The sequence below is a fragment of the Eleginops maclovinus genome, chromosome 3 (genome assembly GCF_036324505.1).
Source record: "Eleginops maclovinus isolate JMC-PN-2008 ecotype Puerto Natales chromosome 3, JC_Emac_rtc_rv5, whole genome shotgun sequence".
Lineage (NCBI taxonomy): Eukaryota > Metazoa > Chordata > Actinopteri > Perciformes > Eleginopidae > Eleginops > Eleginops maclovinus.
In genome coordinates, this window is record NC_086351.1 from 1,085,900 (window position 1) to 1,107,500 (window position 21,601).

Below are 21,601 nucleotides of genomic sequence, written 5' to 3' on the forward strand. Positions count from 1 at the left end.
TCATGCAACCTCCTCTGCCCTCTGTGAACCTTCAATCCAGTTCAAGGTCATCAACATATCAAAGTGCACTTGTCTGGTTTTGAAGGTGGCTCTAACTTTATCAACAGAAGACGTCAAATATCATTTATAAGCTCCTTGTTTTCTGTCTCATTTCTTCTACCTCAGCAGGATTATGATTTTCCAGGCAGCAGTGGGGAGCAAGAGGAGGAGGAGGAGGAAGGGGGGAGGTTTTGGTCCTTTAACACTGCCCTCCTCACAGTTCCTCCTGTCTCTGCGTCCGAGCGGCTGCTGAAGGACTTTCTCTCGGAGACCGAAAACCATCCGAGGACACGCAGGACTTCTGCAGAGCGAGAGAGGAGTCTGAAGAAAATGAAGTAAGTCCTCTATGGCATAATAACTAGAGAAGAAGAAAGCAAGATATTTAGGATAGAAAATGTGTCCTCTATGTTTTAGGCTTACAGAATAGAATAGTTTACAAATGCTGTTTTAATTCAACACTTTCATTTAAGGCAGTTTTTGTTGTTAAATAAATCAGGTTTGAACTCACTGCATTACACTATGAATGAAAGTAGCCTCAATGGACAAACAGTACGTCCCCCTCTGTCCCTCTTTATATAAACACATTATAACCCTCTCATCCTGCAAGTATTCCCCGTTTAAAAACAGGTAAACTGTCCTGCGCTCTATAGGTTATAGTGCATGTTAATGGTCTGCAAAGGCTAAAATCCCTGTGTTTAAAGTAGAGACTCTACATACTGATATACACCTGAACATCAGCAGGAGAGGACTCTTTAAAGTAGAGACACTACATACTGATATACACCTGAACATCAGCAGGAGAGGACTCTTTAAAGTAGAGACTCTACATACTGATATACACCTGAACATCAGCAGGAGAGGACTCTTTAAAGTAGAGACACTACATACTGATATACACCTGAACATCAGCAGGAGAGGACTCTTTAAAGTAGAGACTCTACATACTGATATACACCTGAACATCAGCAGGAGAGGACTCTTTAAAGTAGAGACACTACATACTGATATACACCTGAACATCAGCAGGAGAGGACTCTTTAAAGTAGAGACGCTACATACTGATATACACCTGAACATCAGCAGGAGAGGACTCTTTAAAGTAGAGACTCTACATACTGATATACACCTGAACATCAGCAGGAGAGGACTCTTTAAAGTAGAGACGCTACATACTGATATACACCTGAACATCAGCAGGAGAGGACTCTTTGAGACCATAGTATTTCTACTTTGACTGAAGTGAAGGAGTGCCCCCCCCCGCCCCCTGCTAACATGGCTGCAGCTCCTTCCTGGGACCTGAACGTCTTCCAGTTTTTCTTCCTCTCTGTGTTTTTGTGAGAGCCTCCGTTGCTTTCAACCCCCGGCTGCTTCGTGCTTCCTGTCAGATTGTGTCTGTCGGGGTTGGGGGGGCTGGGGGAGTCGGGTTGCCCCTGGAGATGGGGGAGGCCGAGTCATGCGAGGTGGCGCGATGTGGGCCGGGTGATGGAGGAGCTGCAGGAGGTGCAGCCGGTGGTCCGTGATGTGAGGGAGAGAGGGGGACGGTTCTCAGAGCAGAGAGACTTTGTGAATGTGAGGGAGAGACTGAGGGTCTGTGAGGCAGGGGTCACCAGGTTCAGTACGACACTTCATAGGATTTTGAGGTCCTTGCATTTTCTCTCCCTCTTTGAACCCTGACTCCCATTCACCTCAAAAGGAATTATTGTACTTTTTTCCACAATAGATTCTTTTACCCTAATAACAATAACTTAAACTCATATAGCGCCTTTCATGGTACCCAATGTCGCTTTACAAATAGGGAGGAGAAAAGGGGAGTGGGGGTGAGGGATCAAAGGACTTAGTGCAGAGAAATGTTCTGAGTTGCTTTTTGAACATGGGCAGGGATTGGGCAGAGCGGACGTGGAGTGGTAGACTGTTCCAGAGTGTGAGAGCGTTGGCAGAGAAGACCCTGTCCCCAAAAGTTCGCAATCTGGAGTGGGGAGTGGCCAGCAGGTCCTTGTCAGAGGACCGCAGGGAACGTGACTGAGTGTAAGGGTGGAGGAGATCGGTGAGGCGTTGTGGTGAGAGTCCATGGAGAGATTTGTAGGTGAGCAGGAGGATCTTGTAGGTGATGCGTGACTTGACTGGCAACCAGTGGAGCTGTTGGAGGATGGGGGTGATATGCTGCCAGGGCTTTGTGTGGGTTAGAACCCTGGCAGCTGAGTCCTGGACGTACTGGAGTCTGCTAAGGGCCTTGGTGGGCAGTCCAGACCTTTACCACCAGTCCACTACCCTTGTAATTACTCTTAATTTCTACATACATATCAGTGTTTATTTGAGATATCTTCTTCTGATTTATCCAGAAAAGTGGAATAAATTGACTGATTGAGAAATGGTCAAATAAAACAAAGTCTTGTTTGTATTTTTCGTTGATAAAAACTGATTACATGTTTCTACAATAACAGAGCACTGTTAAAGAGCCATTCTGCACAAGGACTTAGTTTGGCTCTGTGCTGACGCCGCATAACTCTTTAACCCATAACCCTGAGAGGGCACCCACCTGTCACTCAATATGTGATTTCCTCATAATTATTGCATGACTGGAGGGAAAACAGGGATTTTAGCCTTTGCGGACCATTTACATGCACTAAAACCTATAGATCACACTACAGGAGAGGGAGAGCCCCCCCAAATGATATTCAAAGTTTTAAACAATTTCAACCCAAGAACATTTATTCAGCAACAAATGTTCTACTTTAGATGTGGGTCTCATTCTCCTCGAGGAACCGTGCAATGGCTTCATTTTCCTGGATTCTTCCCTTCAGTTGAAATGTGTGTGTGCTGATGTGTGTGTGCTGATGTGTGTGTGCTGATGTGTGTGTGCTGATGTGTGTGTGCTGCCCTCTCCTCACAGTCTCACGATGCCTCTCCTTTAAGAAAGTAGTTCAATCCCTCCCCTCTCCCTCCTCTTCCTCACCCCTTCTCCCCCTCATCCTCAAACGACCTCTCCTGGCAGACGGAGCGGTCAAACATCCTCTCTCTCTCTCTCTCGCCCCCTCCCTCTCTCTCTGTCTCTGTCTCTCTTTGCCACCGAGGTGAAGTCATTGACTATTCAGACACTTCTGATGTTGCCTGGGATGCCTCCCCACGATTCATCCCCCCTTTTGCTGTCTCCCGTTTTCTCCCTCCACACTGAGGCCAAACAAAAAACCTGACTGTGTGTGTGTGTGTGTGTGTGTGTGTGTGTGTGTGTGTGTGTGTGTGTGTGTGTGTGTGTGTGTGTGTGTGTGTGTGTGTGTGTGTGTGTGTGTGTGTGTGTGTGTGTGTGTGTGTGTGTGTGTTTCCTAGAAAGAGACAGAGTGTGTCAGACAGGTAACTTCCAAATGAAGGGATTGTTAGATTTGAAAAGTCAGATTTGTAATTGTAAAATTCATAATCCCTTTTAATGTCAGGTGTGTGATTCTTTGCTAATCAGCACCAGACAATTTAGGCCTTTGCAGACCATTTACATGCACTAAAACCTATAGAACCCTCTCCAGGAATAGGGAAACCCCCAAAAAGCAGAATAGGAACTCTTTAACTTATCAGTAAAACAGGAAATGTCAGTAAAGAAATATTGAAGATTGTTTTTGGGGTAATTTATAAACTTCTTCTCTATTTTTCTACCAGATTTTCGCAGACTAACAAAAGTCATCCTTCTAAATATTTGTGCGTGATCAGACTGTTTCTTTATTATATCAGCACAAACAATCCAGTATCAGTTGGGATGCAATTTTGAGTTTTACTTGATCATCTTTATCTTGATTTCTTTCTTTAGTATGAATTATATTTACTACTGATGTTCTCTACGAAGCGCTCTTTCCCTCTCCAATGTTTCACCTCTGAGTGACTGAGCCAAATCCAGGCATCAAAAACAGAGTCGTGCATTAATCCTGATTTGATTGGAAGTGTGTCACAGCTGCAAAACACACTTTAATATCCTCCATGTTCTACAGTTTGCATCTGCTGTCAGTGGAAGGGATGTTTTTCCATGCTTATCCTCAGCAGGACTCTCCCTCTCTCGGGCTCTTTGTATAGAAGATAAAAATCGTGTGTGCAACCTGCAGGTGAAGCTCTGACAGGTCTCGCTGTGTCGGAGGTCACCTGCTGTTTCCTGTTTGTGCCGGGATGATCTGACAGAAAGTGTTTCATCACCTGCAAGTGGAATATGTCCTCAGGTCCAAACTTGTGTCGCCTCACGTTTAACTGGAAGAGTTTGTCAGTATATCTGAAGGTTAGCTACGTTAGCTCGCTAGCTCACAGCAGATCTGCAGGGACAGCAGAAGGAGTCATGTGATCACATCGTTAGAATAAGACCAGAAAACATTTCAGGAGAACAACAACAGAGACAGCTGTCCACGCTTTATAATGAAGTGATATACTAGGTAGAGGGGATGAATTACATCAGGGTAGTAATACTACAAAGGAAAAGCAGGACGAAAGGAGGGGAGTTATGGTGACTGTAGTCCAGTCGGAGGTTGGGCTTCAGTTCAGTTTGTTAAAGAAAATCAGGATTCAGATCACGCTCTGCAGCTCCTGAAGCCTGACTCACAGCGGATACAGAGCTGCAAGGACACACACACACACACACACACACACACACACACACACACACACACACACACACACACACACACACACACACACACACACACACACACAGATATATAAAAACCTTTTTGTTTTTGGTAGAGTTTTTTTTGTAGCTTGCTCTTTCTCTGAGTTTTAGATTCCAGCTTCTGAGCAGGCACGGACACGTCGATTTGTGACCTTAAGTGAATATATTTGCTGTGCAGTCCAGATGTTGCCGTCATATTAAATCTCAACCACCACCTTCCCCCCGCAGACTGGATGTGTCTCTTCCTGTGCTGCTGTCCATCTGTTTCCACCTGCCGACGACCTCCACCCACCTCCAGGACTCAGGTATCCCCCCTCCCCTCTTACAAAGCGCCATCTAATGATAGATGACCTCTGACTCTGAGGTCATCATGGCGCTGTTTAATCATTTCCTGTTGATTTCACTGACACGCGCTCTCCGGAGGCCGCTTTCAAGGTGACTTTAACTCAGGGGTGTCTGAACCTTTTTCCCTGAGGGCCACATACAGAACGGGCTGCGCGCCCCCCTATGGGTGAGGTTTATTGCCTCATAAGTTAAGCTATAAGGTAGCAATACCCCCCCCCCATGTGGGTTTATTTAGTTAGAAAAATACCCAGAACATTTGACCATCAGCTTCTTCTCATCCTCAGATGATTCGAAGCTCCTGCAGGTGACGATCCCCTCCCCCCTGCCGGTGGCTCCTGTGCTGGGCGGCTCCCTGACGTTACCCTGTCTGGTGTCCCTGGCTCACCCCCCGCCCTCCCCCTCCACCAACGGGCGCCACGCCGTGCTGACGCTGCCCCGGGTCAAATGGAGCGTCCTGACTCAGGGCCGCGAGTCGGAGATCCTGGTGGCACGGGGGGACAGGGTGAGGGTCAGCGAGGCGTTCAGGGACCGAGCTTCGCTGCTGCACTACGCCTCGTCCCCCGCCGACCTCACCCTGCGGCTGGAGCGCCTGCGGCACAACGACACCGGCTTCTACCGCTGCGAGGTGCAGCAGGGCCTGGAGGACTCCGACGACGTGGCCCAGGTCAAGGTCAAAGGTGAGGGAGACAATAGGAATGTAAATATGTCATGTGTTACAAAACTCCTTTGACTACGGACAACACTACAAATGCAGAAACCTTACATAACTCACAACCCAGAGGTTATTAAACTGCTGTTTGTTTGCAGGTGTGGTGTTCCACTATCGTGACGCCTCCAGCAGGTACGCCTTCACTTTCGAGCGAGCGCGAGACGCCTGCGCAGAGATCGGGGCGGAGATGGCTTCTCCGGAGCAGCTGGAGGCCTCCTATTACAGCGGCTACGAGCAGTGTGACGCCGGCTGGCTCTCAGACCGCTCTGTGAGGTGAGCAGGTCTGATGTTTGGGATATATTGCGCAACACCGGCCAGCTGAACAATCAGAGCAGACTGGGCTCTGGTTTCAGACAGAGGGTGAAAAGAGGTGCTGCAGCACAGGCAGTATGAGAAACATAAAGAGACACTACATACTGATATACACCTGAAAATCAGCAGGAGAGGACTCTTTAAAGTAGAGACTCTACATACTGATATACACCTGAAAATCAGCAGGAGAGGACTCTTTAAAGTAGAGTCACTACATACTGATATACACCTGAACATCAGCAGGAGAGGACTCTTTAAAGTAGAGACGCTACATACTGATATACACCTGAACATCAGCAGGAGAGGACTCTTTAAAGTAGAGACGCTACATACTGATATACACCTGAACATCAGCAGGACAGGACTCTTTAAAGTAGAGACTCTACATACTGATATACACCTGAACATCAGCAGGAGAGGACTCTTTAAAGTAGAGACTCTACATACTGATATACACCTGAACATCAGCAGGAGAGGACTCTTTAAAGTAGAGACGCTACATACTGATATACACCTGAACATCAGCAGGAGAGGACTCTTTAAAGTAGAGACTCTACATACTGATATACACCTGAACATCAGCAGGAGAGGACTCTTTAAAGTTATGCAATCATTTCGGGGAAATAACGTATTCAGGAGTGAATTTGCACTAATTGATATTTTCCTCCACAGATATCCGATCCAGATGCCCAGAGAGGGATGCTTCGGGGACATGGATGGATTACCGGGAGTGAGGAATTATGGGATGTTAGAGCCCGATGAGCTGTACGACGTCTACTGCTACGTGGAGAACATCGATGGTGAAGAATAAATAACTAATTCACTTTTTACTTTTCTCAGGACAAAACACAGAATTGAGTGAACACCAATCATACTTTGATATTTAAAGTCAAAGTAAAGTTCATAATGTGCTTTATTATTGTTTTGTATCAGATTATAACGCAATACAGGTTTAATGATTTATAGAGAGGGTTACCCAAAACTGTTTGCCAGCAGTTTTAATTTCTTGAATTGGAAACTAATCCCAGTTTGACCCACTTTCCCTCCTGTTCTGTGCTCTTTTGTTTTGCTCTTCTTTGGTTAAGTTTCAATGAAATGCAGAAAAAAACATACAATGATAGTTTAGAAAGTAGGAGGCTTTTTCAACACACACAAAATCCCTCTGCTTTAAACCAGCTCCATTAGGAATGAAAAGTTGTTGGTGTAACAGACCATAAAACAAGCTTAGCGGTGGTGACGTGAAGTCATGTGACCGTGCTGTAGTTCCTTTATATCCCAACATTAGCCTCCTTTAGCTTAGCGGTGGAGACGTGAAGTCATGTGACCGTGCTGTAGTTCCTTTATAGCCCAACATTAGCCTCCTTTAGCTTAGCGGTGGTGACCTGAAGTCATGTGACCGTGCTGTAGTTCCTTTATAGCCCAACATTAGCCTCCTTTAGTTTAGCGGTGGAGACTTGAAGTCATGTGACCGTGCTGTAGTTCCTTTATAGCCCAACATTAGCCTCCTTTAGCTTAGCGGTGGTGACCTGAAGTCATGTGACCGTGCTGTAGTTCCTTTATAGCCCAACATTAGCCTCCTTTAGCTTAGCAGTGGTGACGTGAAGCCATGTGACCGTGCTGTAGTTCCTTTATAGCCCAACATTAGCCTCCTTTAGCTTAGCGGTGGAGACGTGAAGTCATGTGACCGTGCTGTAGTTCCTTTATAGCCCAACATTAGCCTCCTTTAGCTTAGCAGTGGTGACGTGAAGCCATGTGACCGTGCTGTAGTTCCTTTACAGCCCAACATTAGCTTTTTACTGCAGAAATCCTAAATCCTGTTCATATGTGGAGATTATCCTGCTGAACTAATCCAATGGAAAAATCCCAATGGTTTTTTGTTGGGAATGAAGGATTCTATTGAGCTTTGTAATTAAACCAATAAGACCATCATTTTATCATCCTCAACAAACTACAACAACTCTCCGATGTCTCTGAGATCTTGACACCTGTCCCCGTGTGTACAGGTGAGGTGTTCCAGGACTCTGCCCCCCAGCGGTTCACCTTCTGGCAGGCGAAGGCGTTCTGTCTGAGTCACGGGGCGGAGCTGGTGACCACGGCTCAGCTGTACGCCGCCTGGAGCGACGGACTGAACCTCTGCAGCCCGGGCTGGCTGGCGGACGGCAGCGTGCGATACCCCATCGTCACCCCCAGAGAGCGCTGTGGAGGGGGGGAGCCCGGGGTCAGGACCGTGTATCGCTACAGCAACCAGACCGGCTTCCCCGAGCCCGACACGCTGCACGACGTCTACTGCTTCAAAAGTAAGAGACATATGTTAGATCTAAAGCCATTCATCTAGGAAGGGGGAACTCTTCGGCTGTGTTCGGGTCAGATCCGATTTACTTCTCTAATCAATCTTAATTATTGTGTTTTATCTCTGATTGCTTGGAGGCCTTATGATATCCTCCACACTAGGCCTTTGAACGAATTGAAATGCTGCTGATCACCGCTTTTATTGAATATTGAGTGGTTTAGTAAACTTTGTAACATCTATGTTTCCGGTCAAAAACGATGGCCACAGGAAATGAATGGGTAACCCTAGATTATGTTTAAATCTGAGAGCACACACACACAGAATCCCAAAATGTGGGAGTGTGTTATCATTAGTGTGCTATCATTTAGACTCTGAATCCTTTTTCCGGGTGTATTCTTTGTGTACTCCCTGCAGGTATTCAGGTAAACCAGTATTCTGAGACACTGTTTACAGTTTCAAAGGGAGTTAAATATCATTGGGCGAGGATGAATGTTGTTTTTGGGGGGAGAAACGAAACGACAGGATGGTTTAAAAGAAAAGTGATTTATATATTACAAAATATAAATATATACTGTATATATGGAGTCATGATCCTTTACTTATAAATGAATATATTTAATTAAAATAAATTCATGACACATCAGTAATCCAAATTGGCATTGTCCTGTTTATTATTATTTATTTGCATCATTTCCACGTGTTTAATGGCTCCTCTGGCAGCACTACACCTATGGGAATAATACATCAATTAAGATATTGCAGCAAAAACTCAATTTTCTTATAAAACAGTCAGTTTGATCATGTAAATATGTTTGACTTTTAGTAGCCATGGAACAAACCTGGATGGGTTAAGCCTTATTCAATTAATAGCTATTATTTTCTATTATTGACAAAATATGCATTATATAAAACTATTGTGTGGTGAACAGGTGTTGAAGTATGTAATAAACTACATTTCTGCTCTTGATTCCAGGAAATAACGGCCCATACACGGACTCTCCTCTGGACTTTCTCGTCACGGAGCCGGAGGACATCGGCCAGGACGTGGTTTTCTTTACTGACCCGGCAGAGGAGGAGGACTTCAGCCACAGCGAGGCGACGGCGGAGAGCGATGACGAGGTCTTCCGCGCCCGGACGGACCTTCCCCTCAAACACGTTCCTGCAGAGGCTCAGCAGATAACGCTGGGATACAACCAGGAAGCACCGACAGTCACTCCATCCCCTGAGCATCCAGACTCCCCAGAGGAGGTGATTAAGAAGGAGAGCTTCCCAGAGTCACATCATCCGGCTCCTGAGGAAAACACAGATTATGAAACATTAGCTGACGGAGCCTCCACTCTACTCACACCACCTGCGGAGCATCTTTCTGCCACCGAAACTACGGCAGCTGTAAATGCTTCATCTGTATCTCCTGCGTACGAGCTCCTCAGCAGCTCTCCAGATGTTCCCCATGCGGAGGACCTTCCCTTTCACACACTCCTGAAGCTGATCCCGTCCACTCGAGTGCTGCTCCCGGGGAGGAGATATCAGACGTGACCTCCTCACCGAACACCGAGGAAACAGACGTTCTCTCGACGCCCCGCTGCCGGCTGCAGATCACAGCACGCCTGAGGTTTATCCGACAGAAGAGGATAAGGTGACCGGTCTTCTCCAGCTGGAAACTCAAAAGCCAGTCACTCAAAGTGTGGGTGTTTTAGAAACCTCTGCAGCCTCGGAGCTGATCCCTACGTCTGCTTCAGGTGAGAAGATTAAAGGGACAAAATGAGGCATCCGAGATCTCCTGGGGTCGTCACAAAACTGGAATACCTTTTTATTCCTTATTTTATACGACTTCTAGCTCTGCGTATCGTGGCTAGTCTACATAATGATGCTATTTCCTGCTTCATGAGATGATCTGTTTCCCCGCAGGTTACGATCACACCGCAGAGCCTCCAGGAGTTTCTGTGGGGTCGCCCCGCCCCGTAGATGGAGCTGATGGGACCACCAGCAGCCCTTCAGAGGAGGCAGCAACGCGTCATCCAGCCAGACCCCTCCACCCTGCAGAGACCCCCGCTGCAGAGACCCCCGCTGCAGAGACCCCCGCTGCAGAGACCCCCGCTGCAGAGCTCCTCACAGACTACTCCAGCCTCAGCGCCACGGTGTTGAACAGCCATCCGGTCACCTCCTTCACCTCCTCTGCTTCTGTCCCCCCATCCACAGAGACTACCACAGAACACCTGGAGGAGAAGCAGGAGGAGGAGGTGTTGGGAGGAGTTTTCCTCAGCACCACCCAGAATATCTTAAACTTTTTTACGGAGAAGGAACACGATGGTGGAGAGGGGTCCGGTGAATCCTCAGGAGAAAACCCGGAGATAACGCCTTCGCTCTTTCTGACAGGTCCAACTGTAGCCCACAGTGAGGGCGAGGAGGCCACCGACGCTCCTCCCCCCTCGGAGGTCAAAATCACGCTGCTTCCCCGGCTGAGCCTCTCCCCCGGCTGGGAGCTGGAGCCCTCCCCCTCCACGCTGCAGGAGTCCCGCTCTGATTTAGAGTTCAGCGCCCGGCCTCCTGCAGCTGAGGAAGAGGAAGAAGAGGAGGAGGAGGAGGTGGAGGAGATCTCAACCAGCAGCATGCATGGTGAGTTTAAAGGTCCATCAAAATCAGAGGTGGGGGAAGTAGTCAGATCTTGTCCTTGAGTAAAAGAACAAGTTCCAGAGTGTATGCATGGTTGTCTCCACAGACCCCGGCTCAGAGGGAGGTGAGGGGGAGATCAGCACTGACGATCCTTCCGGTAAGTTCTGCACGCTGCCTCCTGGTGAGGAGGACAGCGGCGGCCCGGCGGTCTCCAGAGAGGAAGTGACCCCTCCCTTGTTCCTGGGGTCCTCAGCCATGGCCGCCTCCCTGCCCGATGCCAGAGTCTCTGCTGCGAGACCAGGAGACGCTGCAGGTACCCGAGCTCCAGAAAACACCACCAGTTTATCCATTAGTTCAGTTTCAACCAGTTTATCCATTAGTTCAGTTTCCTCTTCAGGTGTATATCAGTATGTAGCGTCTCTACTTTAAAGAGTCCTCTCCTGCTGATGTTCAGGTGTATATCAGTATGTAGAGTCTCTACTTTAAAGAGTCCTCTCCTGCTGATGTTCAGGTGTATATCAGTATGTAGCGTCTCTACTTTAAAGAGTCCTCTCCTGCTGATGTTCAGGTGTATATCAGTATGTAGTGTCTCTACTTTAAAGAGTCCTCTCCTGCTGATGTTCAGGTGTATATCAGTATGTAGAGTCTCTACTTTAAAGAGTCCTCTCCTGCTGATGTTCAGGTGTATATCAGTATGTAGAGTCTCTACTTTAAAGAGTCCTCTCCTGCTGATGTTCAGGTGTATATCAGTATGTAGAGTCTCTACTTTAAAGAGTCCTCTCCTGTTGATGTTCAGGTGTATATCAGTATGTAGAGTCTCTACTTTAAAGAGTCCTCTCCTGTTGATGTTCAGGTGTATATCAGTATGTAGAGTCTCTACTTTAAAGAGTCCTCTCCTGCTGATGTTCAGGTGTGTATCAGTATGTAGAGTCTCTACTTTAAAGAGTCCTCTCCTGCTGATGTTCAGGTGTATATCAGTATGTAGTGTCTCTACTTTAAAGAGTCCTCCCCTGCTGATGTTCAGGTGTATATCAGTATGTAGCGTCTCTACTTTAAAGAGTCCTCCCCTGCTGATGTTCAGGTGTATATCAGTATGTAGAGTCTCTACTTTAAAGAGTCCTCTCCTGCTGATGTTCAGGTGTATATCAGTATGTAGAGTCTCTACTTTAAAGAGTCCTCTCCTGCTGATGTTCAGGTGTATATCAGTATGTAGCGTCTCTACTTTAAAGAGTCCTCTCCTGCTGATGTTCAGGTGTATATCAGTATGTAGGGTCCAATGAAGCCTGGATGTTAAAGTTAATAGGCCCTCTTTAAATATATGAGAAAGTAATCAGAAAGAAAGTACAATTAAAACAGGCTAGAATGTAAAAAGCATCAAATACTAGATCAAAGTTATTGTATTTATATGTTTTATTGGCAGCTGTTTGGGTGTTTCTGAAATGATCAGCAGATATATGTAATATGTAAGGTAACAGCTCCCACTGACTCAATCCCACGGAGAGATTAGCTCCTGTTTTTGATGAATTCCCTGAGAATTATAACACAGTAGGCCCACACTGGCAGCTCCTCACTGTGACATAAGAAGGGAATTAAAAGCTTTGACTTTGTTGGAGGAAACTTTGTTCTTTAAATTAAAAATGTTTTCGTTTTGACCCAAAAGAAAAGTTACGCAAGCTTATTTATTTTTCCTTGTCGCTGACTCACCAATGCATCTGAGGAAAGAAGCTGTAGCATGTTTCCCTGATGTAACAGCCACCTCTGCTGGTGGGAACATCTCATTTTTGTCACGCTACTTTAACTGCTTATTTTTATATAGATATTTTATGTCATCCTTTTTAGATATTTTACTATTATTCAAATATTTAATTTAATTGTGTCTTATTATGTTTAAGTACATATTTAATTTAATATTTTATGGCACATTATTCATTTATCTGTTATGTCTAAATATATATTTGATTTCATTTTCATTCAATTTAAACATTTTTGGGATATTTTCACTTTAAATTCCTGTGTTTATAAAATGTTCTTATTTTATTATTTCACATTTATTATTTTAATTAATGATTTTCTTTTTCAAATGTATTTAATGTTGGACACTTTTACTTTTTATTGCACATTATTACTTTCTTTTTGTGACTGTTTTATTTGATCATTTATAGCATTTATTACTTTTTAAGTTAATTTTATGCTTTATTGGAAATGTTTTGTTTACATATTTATTGAATAATTATTATTTAAATAATGAATTATATTGTATTTATCGTGTCGCTGTTATTGCACATTCTTACTTTAACTTGTAATATATTATTTCATTAAATTGAACTGTGGAACAATCATTTAAGAATAAAGCCAAACCGGATTTCCCCCAGGATAAATGTAATAGATTATTGATCAGTCATTTCTGATTGTGATGAAATGATTCCCTGCAGACTCGTGCGTGGAGAGTCCGTGTCTGAACGGAGGAACTTGCGTTGACGGTGAACCGGCGCGCTGCTTCTGTTTACCGGGTTACCGGGGAGACTTCTGCCAGACAGGTGCAGCGATTCATAAACATAGAGACACGCAATCCCCCAGAAACAGCGTCCTACTGATTCACACTCTAATGTTTGTCCTGTTTACAGACGTGGAGGTGTGTGAGGCCGGCTGGGAGAAGTTCCAGAGCTTCTGTTACCGACACTTCGGGAAGAGGCAGAGCTGGGAGGCGGCGGAGCAGCACTGCCGCATGTGTGGAGGACACCTGCTGTCCGTCATGACCCCCGAGGAGCAGCAGCACATCAACGGTAAAGACCAAGCCGTTCATCAATTTAACCCAAAAAATAAATGCATAATGCACATGTTTATCAGGTGAAGCCATAGGACGTGTGTTCTGGCAGCAGAGATCAAAACACTGATCCTTCGTGCTTCGTATTCAGACTGAATCCAAAGGGAGGTTTAACGTCTCTCAGAGCCGTCCAGACACAACAACAACCCTTCATGTCTTCCCTTTCATTTAATCTGCTTCTTTCCGGGAAAAAGTCATGCCCACTCCGTAGTTGGTGTTTGGTCTGACAAAGAGGAGCTGAGATTTGAATCTGACATTCCTCTGCTGGTTTATTTTGGACTCTGCGGGCTTTTACCGTGAACAGGATAGGCTTCTAGAGCTGGTTCATAGAAAAAAAGTCAACTTCAGAAGAATGTGAAAAACTAGAAGAAGAATAGCAGAGTATTAAATATAAGACAGTGTACGTAACACTCAGTATATGACAGGAGTCTCGGCCTTGACTTGGTTTTAAATATTACAAGTGTCAGATTTCTCTCAGATGTTAACCTGAGAAAAGTTGCAAAATGAAGGCGTATGAACCAAGCTGCATGTGATGAATCATGTCATGATAACGTTGGTACTTTCTGAGCATGAGCAAACGAGAGACAAGCACAGCAGCTAAACAGCAGTTAAGGCTAACACAGCGACAGCGCTTCAGCCCTGCGTTTATTTCCTCTACTCACACTATTTCTGTTTTTCAGAGAAATACAAAGAGTATCAGTGGATCGGACTGAACGACCGAACCATCGAGGGAGACTTCCGCTGGTCGGACGGGAACCCTCTGGTACGTTGTTATTAAAAGAGTTTCTCTCTCACACGCTCTGGTTTCAGACAGAGGGTGAAAAGAGGTGCTGCAGCTCAGGCAGTATGAGAAACATAAAGAGACACTACATACTGATATACACCTGAACATCAGCAGGAGAGGACTCTTTAAAGTAGAGACACTACATACTGATATACACCTGAACATCAGCAGGAGAGGACTCTTTAAAGTAGAGACACTACATACTGATATACACCTGAACATCAGCAGGAGAGGACTCTTTAAAGTAGAGACACTACATACTGATATACACCTGAACATCAGCAGGAGAGGACTCTTTAAAGTAGAGACACTACATACTGATATACACCTGAACATCAGCAGGAGAGGACTCTTTAAAGTAGAGACACTACATACTGATATACACCTGAACATCAGCAGGAGAGGACTCTTTAAAGTAGAGACACTACATACTGATATACACCTGAACATCAGCAGGAGAGGACTCTTTAAAGTAGAGACACTACATACTGATATACACCTGAACATCAGCAGGAGAGGACTCTTTAAAGTAGAGACACTACATACTGATATACACCTGAACATCAGCAGGAGAGGACTCTTTAAAGTAGAGACTCTACATACTGATATGCACCTGAACATCAGCAGGAGAGGACTCTTTAAAGTAGAGACACCACATACTGATATACACCTGAACATCAGCAGGAGAGGACTCTTTAAAGTAGAGACACTACATACTGATATACACCTGAACATCAGCAGGAGAGGACTCTTTAAAGTAGAGACTCTACATACTGATATACACCTGAACATCAGCAGGAGAGGACTCTTTAAAGTAGAGACACTACATACTGATATACACCTGAACATCAGCAGGAGAGGACTCTTTAAAGTAGAGACGCTACATACTGATATACATCTGAACATCAGCAGGAGAGGACTCTTTAAAGTAGAGACTCTACATACTGATATACACCTGAACATCAGCAGGAGAGGACTCTTTAAAGTAGAGACTCTACATACTGATATACACCTGAACATCAGCAGGAGAGGACTCTTTAAAGTAGAGACACTACATACTGATATACACCTGAACATCAGCAGGAGAGGACTCTTTAAAGTAGAGACTCTACATAGAGGACTCTCTTCTTTCAGATTCGTTGAGTCTACCTGATCGTGTTTTATTATTCTCCTCAGCTGTATGAGAACTGGTACAGGGGTCAGCCCGACAGCTACTTCCTGTCGGGGGAGGACTGCGCGGTGATGGTGTGGCACGACGGCGGCCGCTGGAGTGACGTGCCCTGCAACTACCACCTGTCCTACACCTGCAAGAAGAGCGTCTGTGAGTCACTTTAAAATACTACTACAAACAATGGATCCCCAAAGAGAAGACAATCCTGGTTCTCAGGATCTAAATCGTCCTCCCGTTCTTCTCTCTATCAGCGTCCTGTGGCGAGCCGCCCAAAGTTCCCGGTGCCAAGGTGTTTGGGAAGAAGCGTTCACGTTACGAGACGAACTCCAGGCTGCGGTTCTACTGTGAGAAGGGCTTCCTGCAGAAACTGAACCCTGTGATCAGCTGTCTGCCCGGCGGCCAATGGGAGGAGCCGCTGATTACCTGCATCCCAGGTAAGTGCGATACCTGAAACTCGTCTTTAATTGGTTTTAACACCTGACAATAACATCAAATAACAAGTATGCTATTTCAGGAGCCTGTCTTTGTGTCCCCCCCTCCAGCCCCTTCAAAGGAAGAAGACCCAGTGACCTCACTTCCTGTGCGGCGCGAGGAGGTCACGCAGGCCATGGAGGTCCAAGGCACAGTCACAGAGAAAACTGTGCGGCTCTTCTGGGACATCAAGTGGGTCGGCTGAAGCCTTTTCCATATTTGATTGGAGTCCTCAAAAGTCCAGTTTCTGCATTAAAGTTAAACTGTATAAGTCTAACCTTTTAATATTAAACTCATTTCGACGCCACCTGGAAAAGCTGCAATCCAAATGTGTGTTTTGCTATAAAGTCTAAATACTTTTGGTAAATTATGCAAGAGGAAACACTGAAAACGACCCGAGCTAAACTGCTCACTGGTCCTGATCCTCCCAGGAAAAATATGCAACCCATACATTAGCGTACACGACCTCCTTCTGAAGACTCTCCACTTCTTTTGGTGCTTTTCATTCAGGTTCCTCTATCACTCTGTTTGCTAATATGAACTGTACTGTCAGTATCAGTATGACGGGAACGGAAATATTATTCCACACAAAGACGCACATTTTTGGGATCCATGAAGTAAAAACGATTTTTCATCTAATGTCAGTTTTCTAGTTTTGAGTAATAGACACTGTGCTTGTAACAAGGCAGGTGGTGTTGATTGTTTATCTAATGAATGCATACTAATGAAATGTGTAGGTAGAGATAATGTAGTAAACATGAATACGATGAAAAAGGAGAAATAAAATGTACATTTTTTAAACACAAGTCTGATTTTTTAACATCGAGCAACGTCTGTTAGTGAAAAGCTGTCATGATCTGTGAGGGTTCCTCCTCCTCCTCCTCCTCCTCCTCCTCCTCCTCCTCCTTCTTCTTTAACTTGGTCTTACACACTTCAAAACATCCAAATATCAAAAAGCTGCATCTTATACCTGAGTTTGTATTGTTCATTATTTGTGTTTCAGGTACGCTTGAGTTGTTATCCTCTCTTATTTAGTTTCCTATTGAATACTTTGCAAACTATTTCAGAAGAACAGTAATTCCATATGGAGTCATCTGTCTTTTTGGTATAACCACAAAATTATGACACAGAGGCTTTAAAAGTGTCTTCCATGCTCTATTTATAAGCAATCATCACTAAGGATGTAACAATACCCCCGCCCCCCCAGGAACTTTTACAGGTTTTTGTGCAAGTAAATGATCTGCAACGGCTGAAATCCCTGTGACATCACTATGTGACACTCTTTTAGCTAGCACTCCAACACATCGTACGTGATAGGCTAAGGGGCGGGTCATCTCTAAGAGGTTCTCTAATCCCAACAGAGCCGACCAGCTAACCAATCAGAGCAGACTGGGCTCTGGTTTCAGACAGAGGGTGAAAAGAGGTGCTGCAGCACAGGCAGTATGAGAGACATAAAGAGCTTTCTGAACATTAAAGCATGGAGACATGTCCCAGGAGACACTAAAGCATGGAGACATGTCCCAGTAGAGACATTAAAGCATGGAGACATGTCCCAGGAGACATTAAAGCATGGAGACATGTGGACATATGTTTATTGAATAAATTAAATAACATGTCATTAATTTACAGATCAGTACATCCTGTTATTTACAGTTCAGAGTTGTAGCTTCTTTGCTCGAGCTTGCAGGAAGCAGTTTGGTGTTACACAGAAAAAAACCTCAGTTACCACAAAGGTTCACCTCGCTCCACTATAGAGATATCTTTGTACCATTAACCCCATTCTGCAAGTACGTTGGGAAGCCAGAGAGGTTTGTGGTTTGCTAAATAAACAACTGTTTTATCAACCAATTATTTCCTTAATGATAATTGATTTTAACAAAAACATTTGACCAATGTTCTCCCAGCAAAGTAAAAGCCTCCAGGAAAATGTGTCTGTAGAACTCAGTTTGACATCAAACTGACATCAAAAGCCACATTAATTAAAGTGTCTCTACTAATAAGATCAGGAGGACACAAACTGAAACTTCCTGGAAAAAAATAAGTGTTTTTTGTCATTACATTTTGTATTTTAAAAAGACTTCTATGTACAGTTAGAAATAGATATGAACCAAACCAAGTTTCATGTAAATGAGGCCTTTCGTACGGGGGCCGACAAACATGCTACAAAAGCCCAAAACATTTCCATTGGGTTTTACCAACTTGAGGACTAGACCGGGAATGCTGGCGGACGTTCAGGATCATAAAGCTGGATAACTGTCTCTGTTGTTGTTTACCTGAAATGTTTTCTGGTCTTATTCTAACAAAGGGATCACATGACTCCTTCTGATGTCACTGCAGATCTACTGTAAGCTCGCTCACTAACGAAGCTAACCTTCAGATATACTGACAAACTCTTCCAGTTCTGAGACAGACTCACTCTGAGGCAGACTCACTAACTTTATAATCCCTGAAGTGGAAGTGTTTTGGGCTGTTAGTTTATACCTGTTGGCCACCATACTTAAAAAATGAAATAAAGTTGATTAAATAATGACTTTCACTTTTAAAGACACCAACGTTTCAATACCATGTCCTAATTATCGGTAATTGTCTGTAGCTTCAGAGCTGAGATTCAGCTCAGGAGCTTTTGTTCTTTTGCTCATCAACTTGCTTATCAGTTAATTCTGGGACCTGTTTTCCTGCTTAAACTCAATCTGTAGTTTGCTCTGCTGTCAAATGTCCTCTTGTTTTTGGGCTACCTGTAGCAATAGGCGCCGAACAGATGCTTCATCTTGTCGGGGAACCCGAATGAGCGCACCCCTGCTTCAGGGATTCCTCCGCAGAGCTCCCGGGGGTTGCTGATGGGAACCGTACGCTGCCGTCTCTCAGCCATCCGCCGTCACACTGGTCGTAGTTTTGGAAACGCCAGGCGGAGTAAAGGTGGCCGACCAGCGCCAACGCCGCTCCCTGACGCTGACATGCGTGTCCGGCCTGTTCGAAGGAGAAAGAGCCCGATATGAAGGAGACGGAGCCTGAGAGAGGAGATAAGAGAACTTTAATCCACTGTCTTTTCATCCTTAAATCAGGGCTTGTTAACCTTTCGTAGCTTTATTTCCTGGTCTATAGCGGCTGCTACCCTCCCCCCCCACCTCTCCCCACCCCGTTCACACACACACTCAAACCTCAAAGTGAAGATGTGTTTTTATGATGATGTGGATCCTTCCGATCAAAATGACTATGGTATCTTCCACATTTTATTGTAAGTGTATTATTGAGTGTTGGATTCACACTAGTCTGGTTCCGGTCTCGAGCTCTTAAATTATTGGTCTTTTTCTTGACTCGGTCTCGCCCTGCCTTGGTCTCGAGCTCTTAAAGTCTTGGTCTTGACTCGGTCTTAAGCTATTAAAGTCTTGGTCTTGTCTTGGTCTCGCCCTGCCTTGGTCTGGAGCTCTTGAAGTCTTGGTCTTGACTCGGTCTTAAGCTCTTGAAGTCTTGGTCTTGACTCGGTCTTAAGCTCTTAAAGTCTTGGTCTTGACTCGGTCTTAAGCTCTTAAAGTCTTGGTTTTGTCTTGGTCTCGCCCTGCCTCGGTCTCAAGCTCTAAAAGTCTTGGTCTTGGTCTTGACTCGGTCTCGCCCTGCCTTGGTCTTGAGCTCATAAAGTCTTGGTCTTGACTCGGTCTTGAGCTCTTAAAGTCTTGGTCTTGACTCGGTCTCAAGCTCTAAAAGTCTTGGTCTTGGTCTTGACTCAGTCTCGCTGTGCCTTAGTGCACTCCGGTCTTGGTCTTGGCAATGACACAGAACTAGGGTTCATTTGTAAACGGTCAAAGCCCAACTCTCACAACCTGTCTTTGACCTGTATCCTTGGTCTGCATGGGTGTGCGATCATTTTGTTCAAACCGGTTCGCACCAGATTGAATTAAAACAGTCTAAATATTGGCTTGTAAACGGCATTAAAACTCCCATTAGCTTCAGGCTTTCTGTCGGGAAACCAGACCAAACTCCAACCACTCAAAGCTCACCAGAAGTCTGCGAGGTGAAGCAGAAAGCGTCGAACTGATCCCTATCCTTATCTTTCGCTCCATAACTGCGAATGCCGTGGAGCAGCTCTCCTCCACAGGCGGGTCGGGGATGAATAATCGGGTAATGAACGGTGCCGTCCTGGAGCCAGCCGGCGTTACACCAGTCCAGACCCTCGGTCCACGCTGCAGGAGGACAGACACGCTGATTTACCTCCAAGTCCACATGTTTAGTGTGGAAATCAACACTGTGCAGTACTGTATACCTCGGTACAGCTGGCCGTATGAAGCTAATGTGCCATCTTGCTCAGCACAGACCTGCTTCGCCTCATGGAAAGTCAATCTGTAGCGGCCGGCTTCACTCTGATACGGGAACACCACGCCTGCAGACAGGAGCAGGGTGTCAGTGTCTCTAAACCTTTGCACACCTAAACTCTGGGGACAATTTTCTTTCATTTTAAATTCAGATATATGATAGTAATACTGTACTTAAAGGGTATATATTTATTTTGTATTCCTGTAATATATAATTATGTTCCTGGTATTTTTGTAGATCTTAATGTATTTTTCTTTTCTATATTTATTTCTTTTTATGGTATATTTCTTCTATAGATTAATTTGTCTTCTATGTATTTTTTAAGTATTTCTCATATTTTGTTCCATTTTATTTTGTATTAATGTTTCATTTCCGTCATTTTTGTATATTTTATTGTCTTTTCCTTTTTGGATTAATTTAAAATAGTGCTTTTTACTTTTGTTTTTTCTACATTTATTATACACTTGTTTCTTTCTATTTTTTTATGTATATTTTCAGATTATTTTTACATATTTGTTGTATATTTAAAAAGAAAGATCTACACATTTAGGCCTATGTCTTTAGGTTTTCTTCATAAATTGCTTTTTTCCCCCCCACCAAAGTAAAGTACAAGTACCTAAAAGTCGTACTTGAGTAAATGTAACACCGCTGCCATTGGGCTTCATCTTGCCTTGATTACCTTCTATCCTCAGAGTAATGACCACGCTCTCGTCCTCGATGCCGTTCACGAGCTCGCAGCGGTACCTCCCCTCGTCGTCCAGCAGCAGGCGTCGGAGCCGCAGCGAGGCGTCCATGGTGTGAGCTCTCCGGAGGGACGCCCGCGCTCCCAGGTGGCCGTACGGCTTGGAGGCGTCTGCGTTCGAGATCATGATGATGTTCTCCCGCCCTGCGTTCTCCGGCTCCAGCTTTGTCCATTTCACTCTGTACTGGCTGGGTTTGCTTCTCAGGATACACGGCAGGGTGGCGTTCTCTCCTCTTCGAGCGACGACCTCGGCGTAAACCGGCGGCTCCAGGAGGTACTTCAGCTTCGAGGTTGCTGTGGGAGAAACGGGACAGTCAATGCCATGCTAACACCTCCTGTAGCTAAATATGTGGAGGGTTT

General features: G+C 44.9%; 2 protein-coding genes across 2 annotated transcripts in view; one reads left to right on the forward strand and one right to left on the reverse strand.

The window, feature by feature from the left end:
• The first annotated feature begins 281 nt into the window (after positions 1–281).
• bcan (brevican) lies at positions 282–16,991 on the forward strand. Its single transcript, XM_063880168.1, is given in 16 exon segments — positions 282–374; positions 4,901–4,977; positions 5,302–5,694; positions 5,825–5,999; positions 6,711–6,838; positions 8,042–8,335; positions 9,302–9,843; positions 9,845–10,067; positions 10,237–10,944; positions 11,048–11,254; positions 13,374–13,478; positions 13,566–13,724; positions 14,446–14,528; positions 15,726–15,870; positions 15,972–16,154; positions 16,263–16,991. Coding segments are annotated over 16 exon segments (3,561 nt in total). The 5' UTR covers positions 282–369; the 3' UTR covers positions 16,397–16,991.
• A 790-nt stretch (positions 16,992–17,781) lies between these two features.
• The window catches only part of hapln2 (hyaluronan and proteoglycan link protein 2), a 6,349-nt gene continuing 2,529 nt past the window's right edge, over positions 17,782–21,601 (reverse strand). The window contains 5 exon segments of the mRNA XM_063880129.1: positions 17,782–19,029; positions 19,032–19,199; positions 20,187–20,369; positions 20,450–20,566; positions 21,179–21,535. Coding sequence (XP_063736199.1) covers positions 18,923–19,029; positions 19,032–19,199; positions 20,187–20,369; positions 20,450–20,566; positions 21,179–21,535 — 932 coding nt within the window. The 3' untranslated portion in view covers positions 17,782–18,922.